The 24,724-nt window shown below is 28.1% G+C and overlaps 1 protein-coding gene across 5 annotated transcripts in view; it reads left to right on the top strand.

The window, feature by feature from the left end:
* The window catches only part of LOC111617999 (centrosome-associated protein CEP250-like), a 222,207-nt gene that overhangs the window by 114,127 nt on the left and 83,356 nt on the right, over positions 1 to 24,724 (top strand). For 4 of the 5 annotated variants that reach the window (XR_002755510.1, XM_023359412.1, XM_023359410.1 and 1 more), the window contains exons 2-4: positions 10,024 to 10,176; positions 16,847 to 16,943; positions 20,996 to 21,120. Coding sequence is in view for 4 of the 5 variants with exons in the window: in XM_023359412.1 (XP_023215180.1) it covers positions 10,024 to 10,176; positions 16,847 to 16,943; positions 20,996 to 21,120 (375 nt within the window). In the remaining variant the exon portion in view is untranslated. Of the gene's footprint in view, positions 1 to 10,023; positions 10,177 to 16,846; positions 16,944 to 20,995; positions 21,121 to 24,724 lie in introns of those variants that run through there. The other variant, XM_023359413.1, reaches the window with a different exon arrangement.

Below are 24,724 nucleotides of genomic sequence, written 5' to 3' on the forward strand. Positions count from 1 at the left end.
GAAACTTTTACTCGTTGTTTATATCCGTTCCATTTTAATAATTTTATTAAACAGTTTACGAATACTGCATTTTATCTGAAAGAATGATACATAAACTGAAGTTTCGATTAAATACTTTCAATTGCTTTTTTACTTTCCCGGCTGTTATATATAACAAAGGTAAAGTATGACGATCGGTCAAAAAATGACTCCCCAAGATTTTTACATTTTTAGACTCGGGACCTTGAAACGTCGAAAAATGCAAAAAAAAAAAAAAAAAAAAAAAAATTCGGGAGTAATTTCTGTATTTATGGATGTTAGTGTTTATGGGAAAACACAATTTTGTTTACCCACTTTGAAGCTTAATAACTCCTGTGCATTTTGTTGAAAATTTCTGAAATTTTGCTGGGAGGTTTGCTTATTAGGGGGATTGATGCTATTAAATTTTGCTGATTAAAGGTCGAGGAGTGAGGAGATAAAGGGGAGAGTCGTGCTTCATAGCTTCGATAGGGTCGGACTTAATGGCCATTTTACTTAATTAATGGACTTAATGGCCATTTATTAGCATTTTCACTTTTTTTTATAAAACTCATCCCTACCCTGAAAATTAAGCTTTTAGCCATTTTATAATAGTTAAAAATATAAAAAGTTTTTTAATAAAATATGATCACAAATGGCGCCACCAAAATTTTAAATGTTGCCGGGAAAGTTCAGCAACTAGTTGCTGGTTTATTTCATCGTGCTTACTAAGTTTTGCTTTGTTGAAAGAACAGCAAATGATATATTATTAGCATTGATTGATAGTTTGAATAGATTTATAATTGACAGGATATGATTTCTCAGTAAATAAATTATTATACAGTACAATTATTTTTCTTTTAAATGTTAGAGATGAATATACAGTATATATATTGTTTTGCTATAAACAAAATTATATAATTGAATATCATTTGTCATTAGAATATTAATAAATTATTATAAATTTAAGCAACAAAATTCTTGTTTAATGAGCTTTAAGCGCTATTTTGAGTTTTAAAATACACTCGATAAAAAAAAATTAGCCAGTAACAGTTATATTTGGTTTTAGATTTTCGAAAATAATACATTAATTAAAAATACGTTAATATTACGATAAATAAATCAAAGAAAATTGGTTATTTCGTGCCGACAGCGAACTCATTTCCCTTATTTACTTTTATTAAATAACGATAATTTTCTTTGTTCTTTCACTTTTATGAAATATTTCAAAACGTTAGCAACAATTTGTCATTTGACAATGAATGTTTTCGTCGCAAATTCTAACTGAAAATTTAATGATCCCTACATTGACCGTCACAACTGTTCGACGTTGAAAACACAATAATGACAAACTGGATTTTAGGTTAAACTTGTCAATTGAGTTTTTGATATAATCGCCTTCAATCTTCTGTCGCGTTTTAAAATAATGTAATATAAATTAATCGTTTATATGTTTTGAAATTGATGCAATTTATATTACAATCAAGTTACCAGACGGACGTCCCAATTTGGGACCGTCCAGAGTTACTGTACACAGTCTAATTCCGACTTTCGCACTATATATCAAAAATTCCAATAGACATTTAACTTTATGTGTTAAAATTTTATACGAAACTGGTAGAGTCAAATTTTACATTTACAAGTTATATATAACTTAGGACTATAATAAAACTTGGTGCACACTTGGTGCGATCATTGCTGTACCGTGGTTTGGGAAATTGAGAACGTCGTTTACTTGTTACTTAATATTTTGTTGTATCAGTCGCAGTAGGTTGAAGAGCTACTCTCGGCTTCAATTTCGTACTAAGTTATTTTTATCGATTATTTTGTCGTTTGACGATTTTATTGGTTGAGTATATAAATGCTTAGAAATACAAAGTTCAGCATGGATGCTTGATGATTTTTTGTTTTTGTCCGACTTATCAATTTTGAAATTGGCAACTGGATAACAATTGAATATAAAAAATTATCATAATTAATGTTCTATATTAAAAACAATAGAAGTATGATAAATATTGAGCACAATTAATAATGTATTGAGCTCAATTGTAGAAAAAGATAAACAAAAGTGATATCATTGGATATTCATAAATAAAAATTTTTTTATGTACTGTATATACTTTTCAAGACAGTGTTGTCAAAACTCTCATTTTGTCTGAGGAATTTTTTATTTTACAAAAAGATTTAATATACATTAATTAAATATCAGCGCCAGTGTAAGGATGTTGGCACGTTTCTGAAAAATAGAAGTTACACATATATAATATTTAATCTGCTTTTCTGCAATGATACATTAAATATATTATAACAGTTACATTATAGAGATGAATATAACTTATTAGCACCTGCAATTAGTTCATGAATACTTGTGAGATAATTTTTAATATTTTTATAATTTTTTATGTTTTTTTTTTTGTATTTTTCTGTCTTTAGTGTCTTATGTTAATCAGAATTCTTGGCCTTGCCACACTTGCCGGCTCAAGTAATCTAATTCAATAAGAGGAAATTTTTTATTAAGGACTATCATAAATTTCTATACTATAGAACAGTTTTTGATCAAATAAATTTAATCTTTTTAAAGTTAATTTAAATGGAATTTATTGCAGCAATCCTTTAATATTTTTACCCAATAGAAACAGCTGACCTATAGATTTTAAGCCATGCAGTTATCATAATTAGACATTCGGCTATTTTATATATTTATATATCCTTATTGATAGCATTATAAATAATAATAAAGAAATCTAATAACAACAATACAATGCAAAATCATTGAAAAATTACCTAATATCTGATTTCAAAAAGAAAAAAAAATTAACCTTTCAGATTTTCCAGTAGAAATTTATTGGCTAATATTTTCAGAGATTTATTTTATTTACTTTTAGAATCCTGTAAAAAAATTGCTACACAATCATAAATTTACAGATAATTAATGAACAAATAAACATACACCAACATTACATTATCATATAAAAATTGATTAGTGCTTATATTATTTTCCAGAGATTCAAATCAAACCAAAACCAGAATGATAACCAGAATGAACTTTCATCACTTTCACTGAATTGGAACTAGGACCAAATCAGTGGGATATCTGTTGAAAGCAGAATTGAACTGAACCAGTTGTTTTGAACTGGCTTGTACTGTACCATTTAACCCAAATTTTTTTAAAGTGTGAGATTAACTATTGATATGAAACTTACACAGATGTTAATATTGGTTCAAAATTCTCCTAAGTTAGTATTAATTGTAGGACAGACTCAAGCTACAATTATCATTACAAAATTTACAATTTACGGTAAATTGTGAATTTTGGCAAATTTTGAACTTGGCAACTTTTCATACAGGCATTTTTCATACAGTTAGATTGTTACTTTCAAAAATTGTTAGTTAATGATTATCAGTACAAATTTCTATAGTTTAATTTTATAAGAAACATAGAACAGTAAAAATGTGCATAAATCTATAGTGCATAAGTGATTATACTTTGAAATGCTGATAGAATTATATTCAATCGGCAGCCTTTTCTTCTAACCAAGATGTTGATATCGTTTTTGATAGTACACATCTAATCCATTATGTTATGACTGTTTCATCTTACATACTTGGAAATATTCAAAATGTACAAAACAATTAATAAGAGGACTGCGATTAACAATAGGGATATGACACCAATGTCACACACATGGAGTGCATTCCTTGAAGTTATCTAGTATACCTATGTTGTTATATCATCAATATTTTTTTAAAAGATCCCATGTTATAATTTTGATCATTTATTTATATTATTTTTGCTAGAATCTTGTTAACAATAATGTCATTATTTTTAAATTTAGATTTCATGACCAAAATTTTTATAAACCAACATGGTAACCGATCTCTGAACTGAACTGCTACCTGTTCAACGATTTACTGGTTCTTTGCAAATCAAATAAAGCAAACTGGAGCAGAAACTTTATAAGAATGTGCAAATAGGAACTGAACTGTTTTTATTGTGGTTGAAGTCACTGTTATTTTCTAAACTTTGTAGATATAACAAAACAATCATTGGAATTATTTTGTGGCTGGTAAAAATCATTGGTTCCAAAACATTCTTAAATGAAATTATAAAACATCAATCAAAACACAAATCACTTTCAGGTGGAATTAGATATAGAATTAAAACTGAAATCAATATTTGAAACAATTTAATTAATTAAAGAAATTTGGAAATTGAGTAATATATGTTGCAAATCTATAAGAACTAAATCATATAATTTTAAGAAATGTTATTTGAAAGAGTTTTTCTCCCTACATTTGTTTGATATACATTCTCCATAGGATTTTTCTTTGTGAATGATATGGAGTTACTTCATCTTTGTGAGTTTGAACTTTTGCTATCTATATGGTAATTTGGGATGATGTAATTTATAAAAGTACAATAAAACCTTTACACTCCAGTAAATTTTAATTTAAATTTGACAAACAAAATTTGTAATTTATTATTATTGTTAATTTTTATTAAAATTCTCAAAGCTATCCTTTATATTGTGATGATAAGTGCGAAATGAGTTACAAAAATACATTATAAAATTAATATCTTTATTTTGTGTACAATAAATTGATTCTTTGGAATGCCAGCTCCTATCAGTCCCAATACACAAGTATATAATCTGAACTGTACAAATCTTGATATAACAGGTCGTTATTGACTCTATTATCGCGACACTACAAATTACTGAAAACGATATATTTACAACAAACTACAACTAGGTGCTTACAACTAACTAAATCTAAGTAAGAAGGGAGTAAGTAGATAGAACAGGAATTAGAGTAAGGATAGAGGAAAGTGGGTACCCAGTTTTCAATGGTGATCTTGGGGTGGTAAATTTCCGAAGCTTTTCTCCCTTGGATCTGTGGATGGTCCTTGTTCTTGTTAAATTTTCTTGATTGTCTTGGTGTTTCATAGATCCGTCTTGACCGAAGTTTCCAATATTCTTTCTCGGGTCTTCTTTCGTTTCTATACGCTGCCTAAACACACTACAGAGCACAATTTGTCGGTCCAGTCCTATCAAAGTCCCCACCAAGAATGACTCTCATTCTCCCAATTTAGCCCTCAGGGTGTCATTCCTTTCTTTTTTTCTCAGAATTAGTCATCACCACCCAAGGTGAAAGAGTTAAAGAAAGAACATTCTGGAAAGGATAGACAAAGAAACAAAGAAAGAAAACTATACAAAATTATTATAAATATATATATATACAACATGGCAGAATGCCACAATATATTTTATATATATTATTATATGGGATAACAAAATGTTGAATGTATAATTATATTTTTATCACTTAAACATATTCTGTTAACAATATTTTAGATACAAGTTTAAGTAAAAGAATTTTTAATCATTTTTATTATTATATCCTTTAATTTTTTCAAGTTTTAAAATTTTATTATTTCTGTTATAATAATTTACATTAATCACAATTTGTTTATAATTAATTTTATTTATTATAGTGTAATTACCTCATATTTTCAATAATGATATTTATGCTGTATGTTCTTGTTAATTTNTTTTGCAATATTTCAAAACAATAATTTTGCAATACCGGAATTTATCAATATATTATTTTTGGAAATTTTTAATAAAAAGCATATAAAAGAACATGCATGTATTTTATGGAAAATAATCCACACATATTTTAGCCACTCTATCAAATTGAATATAAGATACAGAAAGAGAAACTTAATAATCTGCTGTTTGGTTTTATATTTTGTTTAAAATTATTTAAATGATTAAAATTTCTTAGCATCTAACATTGGTATCAACAGTTCAGGTAACTACTGTATACTAAATTTTTCATGTAGAAACTGATTAGTTTTGGATTATTTAGAGCATGAACTCTATTTCCTCTTTCACAAAATATTTTTCCCAACTTTGATGTCAACTATGATTGATAAAGCATATTACAGTCCAATTCTATAAAAAGATAGAATTTAAAAGAAAAATTTTTAGTTCTATCATTTGAAAATATTTTTACACCATGTTTGTTATGATCATATATCCCATCTATTATAAATGCAGTAAGAATTGTTGATTTTCTCAATTTTAATATGAATACTTATTCTGTAACACACATTTTTACATTAAAATATTTGCAAAAGATAAAAGAATATTTCCATTTAAATTTTATTTAATTTTAAAAAATTTAAAAGATGATTTTTGAATATTTCATTTTATGATTATAAATGATGTGTGGCTCAATATTTCTAAATATTAAAAAGCAAAACAAAAATGAAAACTCAAAACAAATTAATTTCATAAATAAATACAAATCAATGTAAAAATCTTTTGAAAGTTTTAAACTTTCAAAAGATTTTTATATTGATTTGTATTTATCTGTATCGTGTGTATATAACTGTAAGCAACTAACTATGAAACAGTAATTTTCAGAAAATGGGATTTAATTGAATCAACCTTTGACAACCAAACATTTGCTATTTTTTATAACTGTTTGGAATTTTATATATCTGCTTAAGATTCCAAATAGAATGTGTTGAATGTAATAGGAATACTCTGTTATTAAAAAACTGCAAAATTTAGAGTTAGCTTCATATGGTTCTATATCCACAATACACATAGCATGCAGGATATCTTCTATCAAATTAATTGCAAAATGAATTTAATAAGGTCATTAAAAATAATGGGGAATTTATTTTGAATACAGGTGAAATGATTAAGACATGTGACTTGATAATTGTAATACTCTTACTCTTTTCATTTCTGGAAAGTGAATTTTTATGACTGAAATGTATATAAATAAAAATGTATATGTTTGTTTGTTCAAAATCTTAAATCTCTGAAAGTTCTTAACCGATTGCTTTGGAATTTTGACACAATGTTGCATTCAAATACGTGCATGTTTTTATATTATATAGATGTCAAAGTTAGGGACAAAATTAAGACTTACTGTGAAGAACTGGTCTTATATTATTCTATTTTAGATGCAGTTTTTTGCATTTTTGATTGCGTTTTAATAGGGTATGTCAAGAGAATGTACACTAACTTGTAAGAAAAGATTTTTCAAAATTCCCTTCCCCCAAGAGGAGTGTTATACGTTTATAATAGATACATTTTGAGCCACAGCAATGTGTGGCCAGGAACTGCTAGTAATTATATACAGTCCACCCCCCTATAACGTACGTTCCTATAACGACAATTCCTATAACGTAGCGAAAAAATTGTAGAAACTTTCGTATAAAGTACCTCCTATAACGTCGTTTTGCGACAAGATTGATAGAGTCTGGACCAATAGTGGATGAGCAGCCGAACTACTTACCTCCGACCCTGCGCCACGCTACGGAGCGGCTAAATTGAGTTTGCTATCGTCTGTTTAGTATTATATATAAATTATATATAAATTAGGTACTGTACATATAATTATATATTAATTATATATAAATTAGGTACTGTATATATAATTATATATTAACTTAATTTATTGTAACTTTATTATAATTATATATATGCTTTCTGCCGCCTGGCAACACGCTACGGAGATTTTAGGCTAGTAAGTTGAGTTTATTATCGTCTGCACAGTATGTAAATTAGGTACCGTAAGTCTAATACAGCACTAATTTTATACATTTCTTGTGAAAGAAACACTTCTTATTCAACGGCCATAAAAATTATTTATATTAATGATGTCTCCAAAGGTCAAGTTATTTTTATGCGAAAAATTCGTTATTAGAAATCGCGGCCGCCGTTTAATGTGCTGTTCCGCGATGAAAACCAGCTTTAAGCAACGGCGTAGTCGAACGGTACACACTCGGTAAGTAATCCTATAATTTTTTGTTTATAGCATAGTTTATACAGATTATTCCCAAAAAATTATACGTATTTTGGAAATGTTGAGTCGAATTAGTCTAGAATCGGTTAATTTTATAGAAGAAAATCTTTCGAACAGCCTTAGTCTGTAAAGTTCCCACCTATCGGACTGCGATTGGATCATGTATTTAATCATTCCTATAACGTAAAATTCGATTAGCGTGGAACGTATCTAAGCGTTATAGGGGGTCTACTGTATATTTGAAATGATAGCATTAGCTTAATAGTGCAATATTCTACCTTGTTTATGTAAACAGCATTACTTTTCACCATTTCAATATGAGATCAAAACTAAACATGGTGTCATTATCATTTTGCTTTATTTGCTTCATTTTTTAAATTGTACAGTGTATAAATCCATTTTATATAATAATTAAAGTAACATTTATATACAGTATAAAATATTATTAAATAATTTACAAGTTAGGAAAAAAAGTAGTAAAATGAATCTTTGCATAGCATTATCTAAATAGTAATTGAATGAATGAGACAGAATTTCAGAATCGTATTAGATCAATTGATCAGATTTTTACCATATAAGGAACCATTTCTTTTGTTTTAAAAAAGGTATAGTTCTCTACAGTGAATAAGAGCTCAGTGATTGATTCTCAAATTTGTGTTATTAGATAGCCTATCATTGATATTAAAATTATTTTCTAGTTAATTTTTTCATGTTTATTTTAGCATTTATATAATTTTTTTATTTATTTGTCGAAATCATGTTTTCTTCTTCTTATTTTGTTTGGTTCAATGTCACAACTTGGTGAATTTATATAATTGTTATTATTTGATAAATAAAACAGAATGATGCAATAAGTTAAAAAAAAATATGAGTATGTGACAACAATGAGTGACAGTTAAGTGGATGACTTTTTGCACACTTAGCAAGCATGTGATTTAGCAGATATTATTTATTCAATTATTTACTTTTTTTTTTTTTTGTAAATATTGGTAAAATATATAGGGTTAAGACTTACCAGTTACAAGTTATTTTCAACTTAGGAAAAGGAAATATTTTAAAATAATGCACTGTAGCATTGTTAATTACAATATTTTATGTCAGAACAATTAACAAAACACATCAAAGAAAAGTGGTTCTTTGGAAACAAATTCTTTCAAAGAACTTTTATACTTTTTCTTTTAATTTATATTATATTTAATGTATAATTAATGTATTTTTAATTTTATGTAATTGTTGTCTTTGTTTTTACATGTATTTGTTAATTTTGGGATAGATATCAACAATCCTTTTCTATTTACTTGTAAAAATAAATAAATAAATAAGGTATGTTATATGTTTGTTAATTACAAAATCATTCTTTTAACTTGTTTTACTTGTATCTTAAAAAATATTATTTAAATTTACCATGTAGTAGATCAATAGAAAAGAATGGCAATTTTTATAAAAACAAAAAAATCTGTATTTTGTCTGTTGTTCATCTCTTATTTTGTTGCCCAGTTGTCTGTCGCCCAGTCTGAAAAAATGTTGTTTAGTAACCATTTCATATTTTTGACTTATGAAGTTTAGTAGTTTTAGTCTCAGTATTCTGATTTTCATTTTATTTATTTCATAATTATATCTAGAATGAACTATTAACAGAAATAAAACATATTAAAATAACATATGAGATAATACATTCTAAACTTCATACTGGTGTTATACTTTCAATAATCATTTCAGAAGTATAGGTTATATCATAGTGTGAGTTATGAGGTGGTTTTCTAGCAATTTTCTACAAGATATGTGCCACTGTGGGTTATCTGCAAGAAATTATGCTAATGATTTAATATTTCAAAATATCATTAATTAATTAATGAAAATATTTATGTAATTGTAGTAGATCTTTCAGAAAAAATTCATGAGTAAATGTGATTAAAAGTATTAATAATAAATTAAATATATTTTTAATTAAAACCAAATTATTAAAAAGTATTTTAAAATTATTTATAGAAAATCATGAAAGATAAAAAATTAATATCTATTATTTTAAAAATTTTTATAGACAAGAATATATAAGAAAGTTTGTTTTCATTTTATCCTTCATTGGTCATTTTTTAACAAGAAAATTTTTAAATTAAAAATTCATTTATAACAATTAATTTTTTGAATATAAAAGTTTTATAAATAATATAATGATATATTTATTAATTTCATTTTTAGAAACAAGCAGCAATGATGAGACAGCTTGAAGAAGAATTACGTCTTTCTCATATGCGAAACCCTGATGCCGAAGTCCAACAACATTTAGAAGTATTATATCAAGAAAAAGACCATATGACTAAAGAAATTTATCTCCTCAGGGAAACAATTAAAGTAAGCTATATAATATTTATATAAAATACTTGATGATTTTTATTTTATAAAATTTATAAAACTAGAAAAAGGAAAAAAGAGTAAGTTTAATTTGATTACACTGAAAATCAAAATCAACTGGGTTATTTTTGGATTTTATAAGAATAACTAAACTAATAAATTTGGTCTTAAGGTGAGCAGCCACCTTGTATTGAAATTAATAATTAAAAATGTGAGGGGACCGTTAATGGTTCCTCTAAATAGTTGAAGTTAGTCAGATCGCTCAATCCGATCGCATCCGCGAAAGGAATCGTTGTGGCATCGAGTTATATATTCTAGGGTTGAAAGAAGGATCTGAATGTCATATTCACTAGTTTATTTACCGATAATTACAACTCTATGTACAGATGGTTAGAACAACGCCGATCCTGTAGACAAAGGTCGGAGAGTACGGGATGAGCGTCCGAACCTGAGCACGTCGACCCAAAAAGTGTGAACCTCGACCTCTGACGTCACACGGGTTGGGGACGGTGGTCAGCGCAGTGTTGCCGACCGCAGCAAATGAAATTTAATGAAATAAATAATTTATATTTTGGAAGAAAAGCTCAACCTAAAATGGGATTTGAATCAATAATTTATTCTTATCATTTCCAGTTACTCTACTCTGACCTGCTCCAGTCTTTAGACATATAATTTAGAATCATTGACATAGCAACAAAGTTTGACTTATGTCTGAAAATGATATGTATATTGAGTCTCATATTACTTTTTCTGAAGTATATGTAATTATTATTGATTTAATAATTTAAAATAAAAATAGTATCTTCAGTCAGTTGGCATCTATGGCTATGGCCACATCCTCTCTGCACTACTGGTTTAGATCAATCATATAACCAAACAGATAAACATGTTAACTAGGGACATCTGTTGTCCACAGCCAAATACTACTCTGACTCCTTAACATACTGAGAAAGATCACACTTTTGTTTAAAACAACAGCCAACTACTGTATTTAAATTCTGTGATTCCCATCCTTTCACTAAACTCTCTTGCTTGCTGTTTAATGATTGCACTGTTACTGTGCCATGTTTAGCATTCACTTGATTGATCTACAGCATTAAGGCATGAGCTCATTATGTTTGGAACCTTTCAATTTTGTTTTCATTGAAGATGTAACCCACCATGTCCATGCTTGTAAATTGTAATCAATGCACCTTCTGCTGATGGATTTTTCTCCACAAAAAGTGACTAGAAAATTCTTACAGACTTGTCTTTGGATATTGATCCAAAGACAAGTCTGTAATTTAATTTTTTGAGATACTGTTGTACAGTATCTCAAAAAATGAGAAATTTATTATTATGAAATTAATAAAAAGTCACAATTGAGTTTCAGCTTTTCAAGATTATATTATATGCATATAGACCATTTTATATGTAACAATTAAATGGTTAAATAAAATATAAAAATACAGAAGATACAAAAGTCTTCAAACATCCATCTTTACAATCACCAGCGACAGTCTACAGAGACAACCTTTTGCATTATGTCTCTGCAATAATATAAATTGCTAAAATGTCTTCTGGTGACATTGCAATTACTAAAAAAACAAATAGTTCATTTCAAGTTGGCTAACAGTATTTTCGCTGAAACTAATTTTGTTTAGTAATGTAAACATATACAGTACAATGATATTCTTATATTATTATCTTTTATTTATTGTAACTATTATAACTATTACAGTAGACCCCCTATAACACTGTTGATAATTCCGTGTTATATGAATTCCACGTTGTACAAGTCACTTAGATTTCACAAATACATGAGCTGTTCACATCCCATGTATTTATAAAATGTGACTCGTAAACATGGAATTCATATAACACGGAATTATCAACAGTGTTATAGGAGGTAAACTGTAATCAATAGTACTGAGCAATTTACTATTGAACTGATGTATTGCATTGCTTGCTTTTTATAAAGCAAACAAGTAAACAAAAATATCATATATTTAACTTGCATTTATTCAGCTGTATTTATAGTGGATGTCTTTTCTGCAATATGTGCAAGGAATGCTACATCTAATATAAACATCTCTTTTTCCACATAATTTTAAAAAATGTACATAGTATATTATTTTTTACAATGAAACTATTTTTGGTGTAAATGGAAATATCTGTCATTAGCATTCTGATTTAGTTTTGATGCTTTTCAATTAAGGAGTAAATTTTTCTGTTACTATTGATATTTTTGTTTTTTAGTAAAAGATCTAGCAAATATATAAAATAAATATACATTTGATTGATTGACAAGTGATAATTTTTTAATTTAATAAATATAATAATGTATTTATATTTATTTTAATAATGTATTTATATTTATTAATCTTGTAAGTAGGATGGCCCTTACAAGACCCTTAAAAAATGAAACCTTATTATATAGGATATTTTGAAACTTTATACATAAAAATACTCAGCTGAATCAGAAAGCAAAATAATAAGATGTATATAATATATTATTTTTGAAGTAAAAATGTGAGTAAAATTAATAAAGCAGGGGCTGTACTGCATAGTGCTAAAATTGCCACTTGGCGATATTTTTATTTCGATATAAATTCTAGTTTGCTTATTTCAACATTCAGCATGAAATGGAATCACAAAGCACACTTCAGGAAAAACAGCAAAAAGTCCAGCTTCTGTGCAATGGGAGTCCCATTCACCTAGAGATGTCATGATGTTATGTGACAAGTTTGGGCAGAAAAGTAGGAAGTAACATTGAGAACAGAAGGCCATTTTGTGAGAAGATTAAGAAAGATTGGAGATTTTTTTTATCAACTGACAGAAAATTTGGGGAATTTTTGGGGTGACTTTTTCTTTACTTTGATCTTTTTTTCATTAGAAAAAAAACAAAAATTTTGACATGACAACCAGTGAAATACTTCTTAAACATTGTGATCAAATGTTTTATTTGGAATTATTCATTAAACAATTATTCAAAAATGATTCCTATTGTTATCAAGGAGAGGGCAAAATGTTTGGGTCTCCAATTCGAACAAAACTTGGTGAGTATCTAGCCTTAAACACAAACAGCTCCTTGTCCAAATAATATGACTTACTTCTTAAGTGTTTTAAAAAATTGGGTCTCTGAAAATTATATTAAATACAAGCTACAGTACAGTGCGAATTAATGTGAACACATGATAAGTAACACAATTTTGCTTTTTTTTGCAGTTGACAACACGTTTATGTCATTTTGTTTTACTGATCTGAGTCAGTGAGTAATAAGACATACCAAGCTACAGACATGTTACATTTTTTTTTTTTTTTTGAATTATTGCATTTTTGGTGAAGTGAAGCTGAACTGAGGCTTTATTAGCTTTTTTTTTTTTTTTTTTGATTGATATTAATCCCAAAAAGCACACTAACATTGTTACTTGTTACTTTGAGTGAACACAAATCAATGACTCAAAGAGATGTTGCCAAGGAGTGTGATGTGATTTTAGGAGCTGTAAACAAGATTTTGAAGCAAAAAANTTTTTTTTGAAGATGGATATTACTCCCAAAAAGCACAGTAAGATTGTTACTTTGAGTGAACACAAATCAATGACTCAAAGAGATGTTGCCAAGGAGTGTGATGTGATTTTAGGAGCTGTAAACAAGATTTTGAAGCAAAAAAAGGGACACTGGGACGATTGAGGTGAACAGAAAAGGGAAATGTGGAAGGAAAAGAAAGACAACAGCAAGGGATGAAGTTTTTTTAATAAAGGAAAGTAAATTAAACTTTAGGAAAATCAGTCAAGAACTTCAACAAGACTTAGCACACGCTAGAGTTATTGTTCATGACTACCACCATACAAAAACGACTTATAAGAAGTGGAAGAAAAATGGTTAGACCTCAAAAGAAACAGTTATTGACTGCTACCATGATGAAAAAAGATATGATTGGGCAAAAAAATATGTGTGCTGGACTGTTGAAGATTGGAGGAAAGTGTTGTTTTCAGATGAGAGCCATTTTTTGGTACAAGGACAGCAATCTTGTTACATTAGAAAAAGTGACAATGAAAAACTTACAGCAACTCATATTGATCAAACAGTTAAACATCTATTAAAGATGTTCTGGGTCTGCTTTACTTATAAAGGTACTGGATCCCTTATGCTGGTCAAAGGCATGATGAACTCTCAAAAATACAGAGACTTGTTAAAACAAAGATTGGAAGTTGAACTAGGAAAAGTTGATGCCAATGATCAAGCACTATTTCAACAAGACTCAACTCCTTGTCACATTTCCAAGATCATGATTAAATATTTCAAAGACAAAAAGATATCATGCCTTAAATGGCCAGGAAATTCACCAGATCTTAATAGTAAATGCTAGACTTCATAAAATAGATTGCACAACAAAAACAAAACCGATAGAGGCTGTAATTTAGATATGGTTTTGAGACTAGCAAATAACAGAAAATTGTAAAAAACTTATTGATTCCATGCCAAAACGTGTTCAAGAAGTTATTAAAGCCAAGGGAGGACATATTTCATATTAAAACAATTTAAATTGTATTCATTTTTCGATTCTATTCATCTTTAACCAATAAATGGTTTTTTTTTCAAATTTTCACTTGTGTTCACATTAAATTGGCACAATACAGTAATACCTTGACTTATGCTACCCCAACTTATGCGAACCCAGAATTACGCAATTTTCAAATCTCGTCGATTTCGTCTTTTGTTTGAGTACCACGCAACTCTTGATTACTCACTCTCCCACACTATTGTTCAGCTTACATGTTTGGATGTGTCGTGCAGAATTGACATATAGCTACAATTTATTTTGTGTTATTTATTTCTGTGTTTGTTATATCTACGGAGACTTGAGAGACTCTATGTGGTGATTTCTTGTAACTGTGAACAAATCAAAAGACGAGATAAGATTAACGAGAACATTTATTAGTTTACATACATTCGACTTGGATTTTACATAAATTGCGAAATTATACCGACTTACACGAATTCGACTTACACGGTTATCGCTCGGTCCCACCTATCATGTAAGTTCGGGATATTACTGTACTGTAAATACTATATTTTCAGAGGCCCATTTTTTGGAAATGTTTGACAAGTGGGTCTTATTATTTAGACAAGGAGTTGATTGTGTTTAAGGCTACATTCTCATTAAATTTTGTTCGAATTGGAGAACCAAACATCTGACCCTTCTCTTGTAAGTAACAGCATAACATGTTACTTTTGCTTTCCAGACCAAACTGATAAGTCTGTCAGCACCTGCATTAATTAGTACATAAAACTAGTGGCAATAAATGATTTGAAATGGGGAATAAAATAAAAAACTGGCATAATGGTTGGCAATATTTTAAAATTTTCCAGACCGACCCCTGATAAAACAGTTAGAGTATCTAATAGCAGGAGAAATAAAATGTAAAGTTAATATAATGCATGGTAGTCTAAAAGTCAGTCAACTGAAAAAGATTGGTTTGGAAAAACTGTGTAATTTTATGATTAAGTTACTGCAAATGAATCATGAATGAAAATACATGCAGCTGTACTAAATTAGTTTTAACATTTCTTGAAATAATCTTAAAATATAGCTTGGATAATTTACTTTTGGATATCCTGTATATTAAATACATAAAATTCTGAAATATGAAATTAAAAGTTTCAAAAAAGTTTTAGATATACAGTAGAGCCTCGATTATCCGACCCCCGATTAACCGACACCTCAGTTAACCGACCGTCCTAGTCGGCAAATTTCAAATGTTTGCTAGTGATGTGGCGCTACAATATTTGGCTATGTCTTGCCTACTTTAATATTATTTTTACGTGTTTTAGCTGGCAACACTCATTCAACCATGAAAGGGAGCCAGTATTTAAACGAGGCTTAATTTTATAATTTTCATACTTTTCGGTTATCTGACTTTTCAATTATCCGACCAACCCCAGTTCCCAATTGAGTCGGATAATCGAGGCTCTACTGTAATTGAAAAATAAATATTTAAAGCATAGTTGTAATTGAGTGCAGTATGCTGTAGAAAGTTTGTGAATATTTTCAACATAAAAAAATATTTCTGTGTTGTTGTTCTACACATCTATATGTAAATGAATATGATACAAGTTTTAAATTAAAAATATCAACAGAATATGATTTAGAGCAATTGTTCTGNGGTTAATAGCGATATACTAATTACATGGGATATAATAATATACTACACTAATAATGGATTTTTTCATACTTTTCGGTTATCTGACTTTTCAATTATCCGACCAACCCCAGTTCCCAATTGAGTCGGATAATCGAGGCTCTACTGTAATTGAAAAATAAATATTTAAAGCATAGTTGTAATTGAGTGCAGTATGCTGTAGAAAGTTTGTGAATATTTTCAACATAAAAAAATATTTCTGTGTTGTTGTTCTACACATCTATATGTAAATGAATATGATACAAGTTTTAAATTAAAAATATCAACAGAATATGATTTAGAGCAATTGTTCTGTTTGTTTTTCTCAGATCACTAAACTGTAATCATAGTTTTACTTCATTATTGCTTCTTACAGAAAAATTTAATAAATTTAATTTTAATTATTATTTATTATTATAGTTAAGTTACTGCATAAAATTTTGTATATACTTTATGTATAATATGTAATTTCAATTCACTTAAGTATGAAATCTTTGTTTCATCAGGAATTAGAAATGAGAATTGAAACTCAAAAGCAAACTCTTATTGCTCGGGATGAAAGTATTAAAAAGCTCATGGAAATGTTACAGAACAAAGGAATTGGTAAGTTTCAAAATTCATTTTAGCTATTTCTGTAGTAATGATATAAAAATTCAACTAAAGTAACTAAAACTAAGAATATTGCATAAAAAAGAATTGATTCTTATATTGTTTAAATATAAAAGTAAATTTTCCAATTTAAAAATAGAATTGTAGAAAATCGAAAGCTAACTGAAATAAATTTACTATACACAATAAAATGTTTTAATAGAGTAATATATATAAGCAAATTTTCCATATCAGTAGATATTACAAATGTTGGAGTCTGGTATATTCACAGAAGTCCTTTTAATTAATTAATGTTTTTCAAAAACTTGAATGATTGGGGTCATGTAAAACTTATTGACAACAAATTTAAAATAAACTAATAATTGTTAATTTATAAAATTTAACAATTATTTAAAATATAAAAACAAAATAAAGTTTCTTTTGAATTATTCTGTGAATTTACAGGAACTGAAATTGACAGTTTTCCACAGATGCAAAAACTTCCTGTTATGATTTCATAAGGTTTTTAATTCAGGTGTGAACCAATGGTTTGAATTTAAAACAGTTCTTTTCTTTGGAACACAAGCCTTCAATATCACTTTCAAAATAACTGTAAATAATAATTAATTTTCACTTAGGTAGTACAGTGGAGCTTTTCAAAAATGACAAAATAATGAACACAATAATTTAGACATGCCCTTCCAATTTAGTTTTAAGTGGGGCCATTGGTATGAGAAAATATTGTGGACCTGAACTTTTCACTGATGTTAATTCTAAACAGAGACAGCACCATGGTCAGATCTAAAGCCATCAACTAGAGTGGCAGGAAACATCAAACATTCTATTTACTAATAGAAAAAGTAAGATCAAAGAATGAATTAACATGGGTAGGAAAATTAATGTGCTGCTTAAAATTAAAAAGTAATAAATTTCACAAATTTTTTTATTAATGAAGTTTATTATTCAGGGTTCAGAATAATCTAACTGATAAAAATATGATTTAAAATTTATTCCAAAAAATATTGGACACATTAAAATCATCACACAATAAAATTCTATAAATAAAATATTTACTGTAAGAATAAAGAAAATGATATAAAACAAATATAAAAAACGAATACAAATATGATATAAAACAAAACAAAAACGCATTATAGGGGGGACCCCCTATAATGCGTTCTTATAAAGTGGAACGTATCTATTGCATTATAGGGGGGACCCCCCTATAATGCAGTAGATACGTTCCACTTTATAAGAATTTCACGTTGTAGGAATCCTTAAATACATGAGCCAATCACAGTCCGACATGTGTGCAGTTTATGGACTATGGCTGTTTGAAAGGTTTTCTTCCATAAAATTAATTGATTCTAGACTAATTTGACTCAACATTTCCAAAACACATATACAGTGGGTGATCGGTTAACGAACAGATCGGATAACGAACACTTTTGCAAAAGATTTTTATGTTCGGACAACGAACACATGATCGGATAACGAACACTGCACAGAACGAACACAAGAAGAAGCAACGTAAAATAATGAATACCAATTGGTCTTCTCTTGTCTTCAGGCAACAATTCGAAACTTTTCGGAGTGTGGGAGACGTCGACATCGACGCTCAAGCCGGTATATACCGATCGGATAGTATTCCTCCGAACTTTGAAACTCTCCCTTGTAATTCCAGCCTTTTATTTTTCTGACAAAACAATTCTTTTATGTATTCGCGAGACTGTCGGGTAGGCACTCGTTAAGTTTTGCGTCTGTTTTTCTTTTCGAAAGGTGAGAGTATAATAGCAAAGGTAGAGAGTGGGCAGAAGATGCCTAATGTTGCTGGGCAGTATGGCGTGAACAGGTCTACAGTAGGCCGCAGTTCAATCTTATTTAAGAAAAATACTGTATAATCAAGAAGACTCAAGCAGCTAAAGGAGTAACAAAAATCACATCTGAGAAATAAAGAACATCGAAGAGTTCATAATGGAACCTGAAACGGATCTGACGACAGAAGAACGCCAAGAACTCTTGAATGAAGAACACCAAGAAACTCGGCGAGATATGTTTTCTTCTGAAAAAGAGGATTAATGCCGATATCTGTTATTAAAGATCCTTTGAAGAAGTGGGAGGATGTCAGAACAACGGTCTTAGAATGGCATCCAAACCAGGTTGAGGCTTGGGGATTTCTACAATTGCAATCCTATTAATTACTTACGAAAAATCCTGAAGAAGAGAGAAAAGCAATCGACATTAGACAGATTCTTTAACCCTTTCAAACGGAAAAAACATGACTAATAAAAACGCAAGACTGTGCATGTATGTATTTTTATTATTACGTATAAATAAACATAGTAAGAAAGTATATATTTTTTTATTTTTGGCGGTCTCCAGAACGAATTAATTAAATTCCCATTAAAACCTATGGTAAATTGATAATCGGTTAACGAACAATTCGGATAGCGAACAAAGTCTTGGAACGGATTATGTTCGTTAACCGATCACCCACTGTAATTTTTTGGGAATAATCTGTATAAATTATGTTATAAACAAAAAATTGTAGGATTACTTACCGAGTGTGCACCGTTCGATGATGCCATTGCTTAAGCTTGTTTTCGTCGCGGAGCAGCGCACCAAATGGCGGCCGTGATTTCTGATAAGTTATTTTTCTTCAAAAAATTTGCTGAACTTTGGAGACATCATTAATAGAAATAATTTTAATGGCCGTTGAATAAGAAATGTTTTTCACAAGAAATGTATAAAATTACAGTACTGTATTAGATTTACAGTACCTAATTTATATACTGTACAGACAATAGTAAACTTAACTTACCCGCCTAAACTCTCTGTAGCGTGTAAGTAGTTTGGCTGCTTGTCCACTATTGGTCCAGATTTGACCAATCCTGTCGCGACACGAGTCAGCAATGATGTTTTACTGCATTTTACGAGTCCCTTTTAGCATCTTTATATGAATACTGTTACAATTTTTTTGCCGCGATGTACAAATTCGCATTATATGAACCCGTGTTATAAGGGGGTCGACTATATATATATTCTCATGAAGATGGTGAAGAGTGTAGATTAATACAAGTTATAGATAATTTTGGTATTTCAAAGGCTAAGATGGAGTCATTGTATTCAAAAATTTTTTAAACAAAATAGAATTTAAGAAAAACTAAAATACCACTGCTGCATTGCCCAACCTGATGGATAGAAAAGCTAATAAAACTATACAATTGTATGCAATTGATATCTATTGAATTGAGAGATAACCAACTCAGTGATTATAAAAAAATGTCATAATCATCATTTATAATAGAGTGCAAAAAAAAATAATTATTCTGTAAGGATTGTGTGTTTTGCAGAAATATCTTAAAATTTGACATGTTATTTAAAAATCTGTAAATATGTAAAGAAAGGTTATTTGAGAATATGAAACTGAAGTCACAAAACAGGAGAAATAAATTATCCATCAGGTTTTCTCAAGCTCACTGGAAAAAGAATACATCTGGAGAATCAAGATAAATGCTCACAGACTATTCTATTTCATTTAAGAAGTAGTAATAATACCCAATGGCAAAATTTACTTCAAAGATGAATGTTGACAAAAGAAAAATGCTTCAACAGATGGTCTTCACAAGGAGGACAATTGAAGAAAGCAAGCATATTGGAAACTGATCTTAAAAATATATTAATTTGTTTTTAAAAATTTATGTAAATTAAGTTTTTAAGTTAAAATTATCTGTTATTAATTAATATTTTATCTGTTATCTGTTACTACCTATATATTACTTTCATTTACTGATTTACAGATGCTTTATTTAAAAGTTTGTATTTGTTTTTTATTTGAGCATTGTGTTCTCTGTATGTTCTATTTGAGGAATCTGAAGATAGGATATTAAAGTTCTGAAAAGTATTTAATCTCAGTGAATAATTGATTCTTGAAAGCCTTTTAGCATTGTTAGTCTTTTTTCCCTTAATATGGTTGTATAAAGTATTTTTCAGTTACATTTCAAGAAAACAAAAAAATCATAATTTTTTATTTTATATATTAATTTTTTGTTTACTTTATTTTGGAGGAAGCAAAATGCTAGAAGAAGAAAGAATTGAAATGGAACGACTCAAAACAAAACTAATTGAAACTGAAGGCCACTCTCGCCATTTAGAAAGTATGCTAGAAATGAGAGAAAAAGAGTTAACAAAAGTGAGTTTAAATCTTGTAACATTTTATTTTATACTCTTTTCTGTTTTTGTTTATTTTTCTTAAATGAAAATTAATGAGTCATGAATATAAATTATTTTTAATTATTCTACATTTTATTTGTTAACATATTATATATCTAAAAATATTCAAGTATAATTATCACTCTTTTTAAAAAACATTTTTTGCAAAACTTTCCATATATATGTTTTAAATTTCATAAAAGTATTGTAGCTATTAAACAGTGATTTTACTGTAATGAACTTACTAATTGTGCTAAACATATTTTTTAAACGTACAGTATGTTTAGCACAGTTATTATAGTATTATTGATAATTTATTAATAAGTACTGTACATCAACGCTATTCAAGTAGTGGTCCAAAGATCTTCACTAATCTGTGGAAAATTTCAGGATTTTTTAAAATTTATTAATGATGCTATCTCTACTTATTACCTTCTCTCTGTCTGTCCACAGATTATTTTCTTTATGTAAATTATTATCTTATAGATATGCACATAGCCTGTTATAACATAACACAGATTACTTTCACAGCCATTATAACATTATATTGTAATCATGTCACATTTGACCTACCTATTTTTTTTTAAATATCCCAGGATATCCCAGGATGAGATAAAGAAGCAAAATTTAGCATAGTAACATGTATGTAAGGGTATTGATACTATTAAATTTTGGTAATTAAAGGTAAAGGGGGATCATGTTCATATCTCAAGTAGGGTAGGACTTAATGAAAATTTTACTCACACATAAATACAAATTTAAAAAATGTAAGTACAATTGTAAAAGAACAAGAATTTGAATACAAGAATGTTATTTTAAAATTATAAATAAATAACAGAAAGTGCAGTTGAAATTAATAAAATAAAAAACAAAAAATAAATGAATAAATATTCATTAATAAAAGAATTAAATTTTGTAAATGGACCACCATGCGGTAGACAAATTGTCCACGTCTCTATGGTTGCTGCACCTGGATTTTTTATGAGCCTTATAAATTTCTAATTTTTCTAGATATCCTATAGTGTGCATATTAGCTGTGGGTCTGATGATGGTAGCTTGCTCCCAGTTTACTTGTATGTCTTGATGTTGTGAGTAAGCTGCCAATGTTGTATTATCAAGATTTTTTTTTCAATTGCTTACTTGCTCCTTGAGTTGTTGTTGCAAATTACATCCAGTGGCACCTACATAGATCAGTTTTGAAACATTGATCATTTATCAGGATGGAGTAAATCCGTGTGATCAAATTACGATTATATGGTTTTTTATCATTCTTTAGAATTTTGAAGATTGTTGGGTTGCATTGATATACTGTTGCAACATTATTAGCACCTGCCACTTTCTTATTATGTACTTACATTTTAAAATTTGTATTACTTTCTTTTATTTTTCCATTTCATTGTAACTGAAGAAGGTCAGTGAAACTTATCAAAAACGTTCTTATTTTATTAAATTTGTTATGGATTTGTAAAGGTGTAAATTTTTTGTAAAAGATAAACATTAAAATCATTTGTTAAACACTGTAATGCTATAAGTTTGTCAAAAAAAAAAAAAAACCTTCTGCCATCTTGTTTACATCTTGAAGACATCTTGACTTTAGTTGTCGTTTTCATCCAGTACCTTGAGAAATGTATAAACAGTGCTTATTGTATTTAGTATTATTACTTAAAAATACATTTTGTTCATTTTTTGTCCATAGTTTTTGAATTATTAATGTTTTTATTTAAAAATAATTTAAATCATAATTTAAAAAATTATTATTATTATTATTATTATTATTATTATTATAAGATAGTAATTTTTATTACACATGAAATATTTATATGATATAATTGATTTCCATAAAATTTAGAATATAGAATAATATACTGTATCTTTAAATAGCAACAATATTCATTTATTATCAATGTATAAATATACTTGAATATTGCTAAATATGAATTTTATATTCTGGTTTTGTTATTAACTAAATGAACTTTGTATTGCAAGCATTTGTAATATTGATATAATGATAATGATATTAGGCATATTGCTTAATGTCATATTTCAAAAGTGCAAATTCAAATTGTATTCTGAATCATCACATTTTTCTAAAATTTAATTTAATTCTTTCAAATTATTTAATTTGCACTACAAAATTCAATTCTTGATTTCTTTTCTAGTTATAAGCAAACTAAACACCTTCTTTTACAGGAGCCTAATTATATTTTTAAATCTAAAATTGCATATAATCTTAAATTTAAACTCTTGTAAAGAAGACTTTAATTTTCTTCTTAATAAATTGTTTAATTGTTAAACTTAACAAAGAATGGTATAAAAAGGTTTGAAAAGAATTAACTTACTTTTCAAACTTATTTTAATTTATTACAGGTAATGAAAGAGCAACAGGTTGAAAAAATTGCTAAAGATGATCTGGTTATTTCTTATTTTTTAAAGTTGATAACAGTGCTAAGAATAGTTTATAAAAAATATACATGTAAATAAAAATATTAGATAAAACTGACAGAAATTGTAAGAATTTCTAAGTATTGATAGAATACTTATCATAAAAATGTATTTGGTGTTATTTTGTATAATATGATATTGNTTTATTAATTTACAGTTCAGAATTTTGAAAATCGATTTTGTTAATTTTTTTATGAACTTTTAAAATCGTAGGTAATAAATGAATTCAATTTTGAACTATTCATTAATAAAAGAATTAAATTTTGTAAATGGACCACCATGCGGTAGACAAATTGTCCACGTCTCTATGGTTGCTGCACCTGGATTTTTTATGAGCCTTATAAATTTCTAATTTTTCTAGATATCCTATAGTGTGCATATTAGCTGTGGGTCTGATGATGGTAGCTTGCTCCCAGTTTACTTGTATGTCTTGATGTTGTGAGTAAGCTGCCAATGTTGTATTATCAAGATTTTTTTTTCAATTGCTTACTTGCTCCTTGAGTTGTTGTTGCAAATTACATCCAGTGGCACCTACATAGATCAGTTTTGAAACATTGATCATTTATCAGGATGGAGTAAATCCGTGTGATCAAATTATGATTATATGGTTTTTTATCATTCTTTAGAATTTTGAAGATTGTTGGGTTGCATTGATATACTGTTGCAACATTATTAGCACCTGCCACTTTCTTATTATGTACTTACATTTTAAAATTTGTATTACTTTCTTTTATTTTTCCATTTCATTGTAACTGAAGAAGGTCAGTGAAACTTATCAAAAACGTTCTTATTTTATTAAATTTGTTATGGATTTGTAAAGGTGTAAATTTTTTGTAAAAGATAAACATTAAAATCATTTGTTAAACACTGTAATGCTATAAGTTTGTCAAAAAAAAAAAAAAACCTTCTGCCATCTTGTTTACATCTTGAAGACATCTTGACTTTAGTTGTCGTTTTCATCCAGTACCTTGAGAAATGTATAAACAGTGCTTATTGTATTTAGTATTATTACTTAAAAATACATTTTGTTCATTTTTTGTCCATAGTTTTTGAATTATTAATGTTTTTATTTAAAAATAATTTAAATCATAATTTAAAAAATTATTATTATTATTATTATTATTATTATCGCAACTCTTGAT

Source organism: Centruroides sculpturatus, unplaced genomic scaffold (assembly GCF_000671375.1).
Source record: "Centruroides sculpturatus isolate CEXI.00-Female unplaced genomic scaffold, Cexi_2.0 scaffold36, whole genome shotgun sequence".
Taxonomy (NCBI): Eukaryota; Metazoa; Arthropoda; class Arachnida; order Scorpiones; family Buthidae; genus Centruroides; species Centruroides sculpturatus.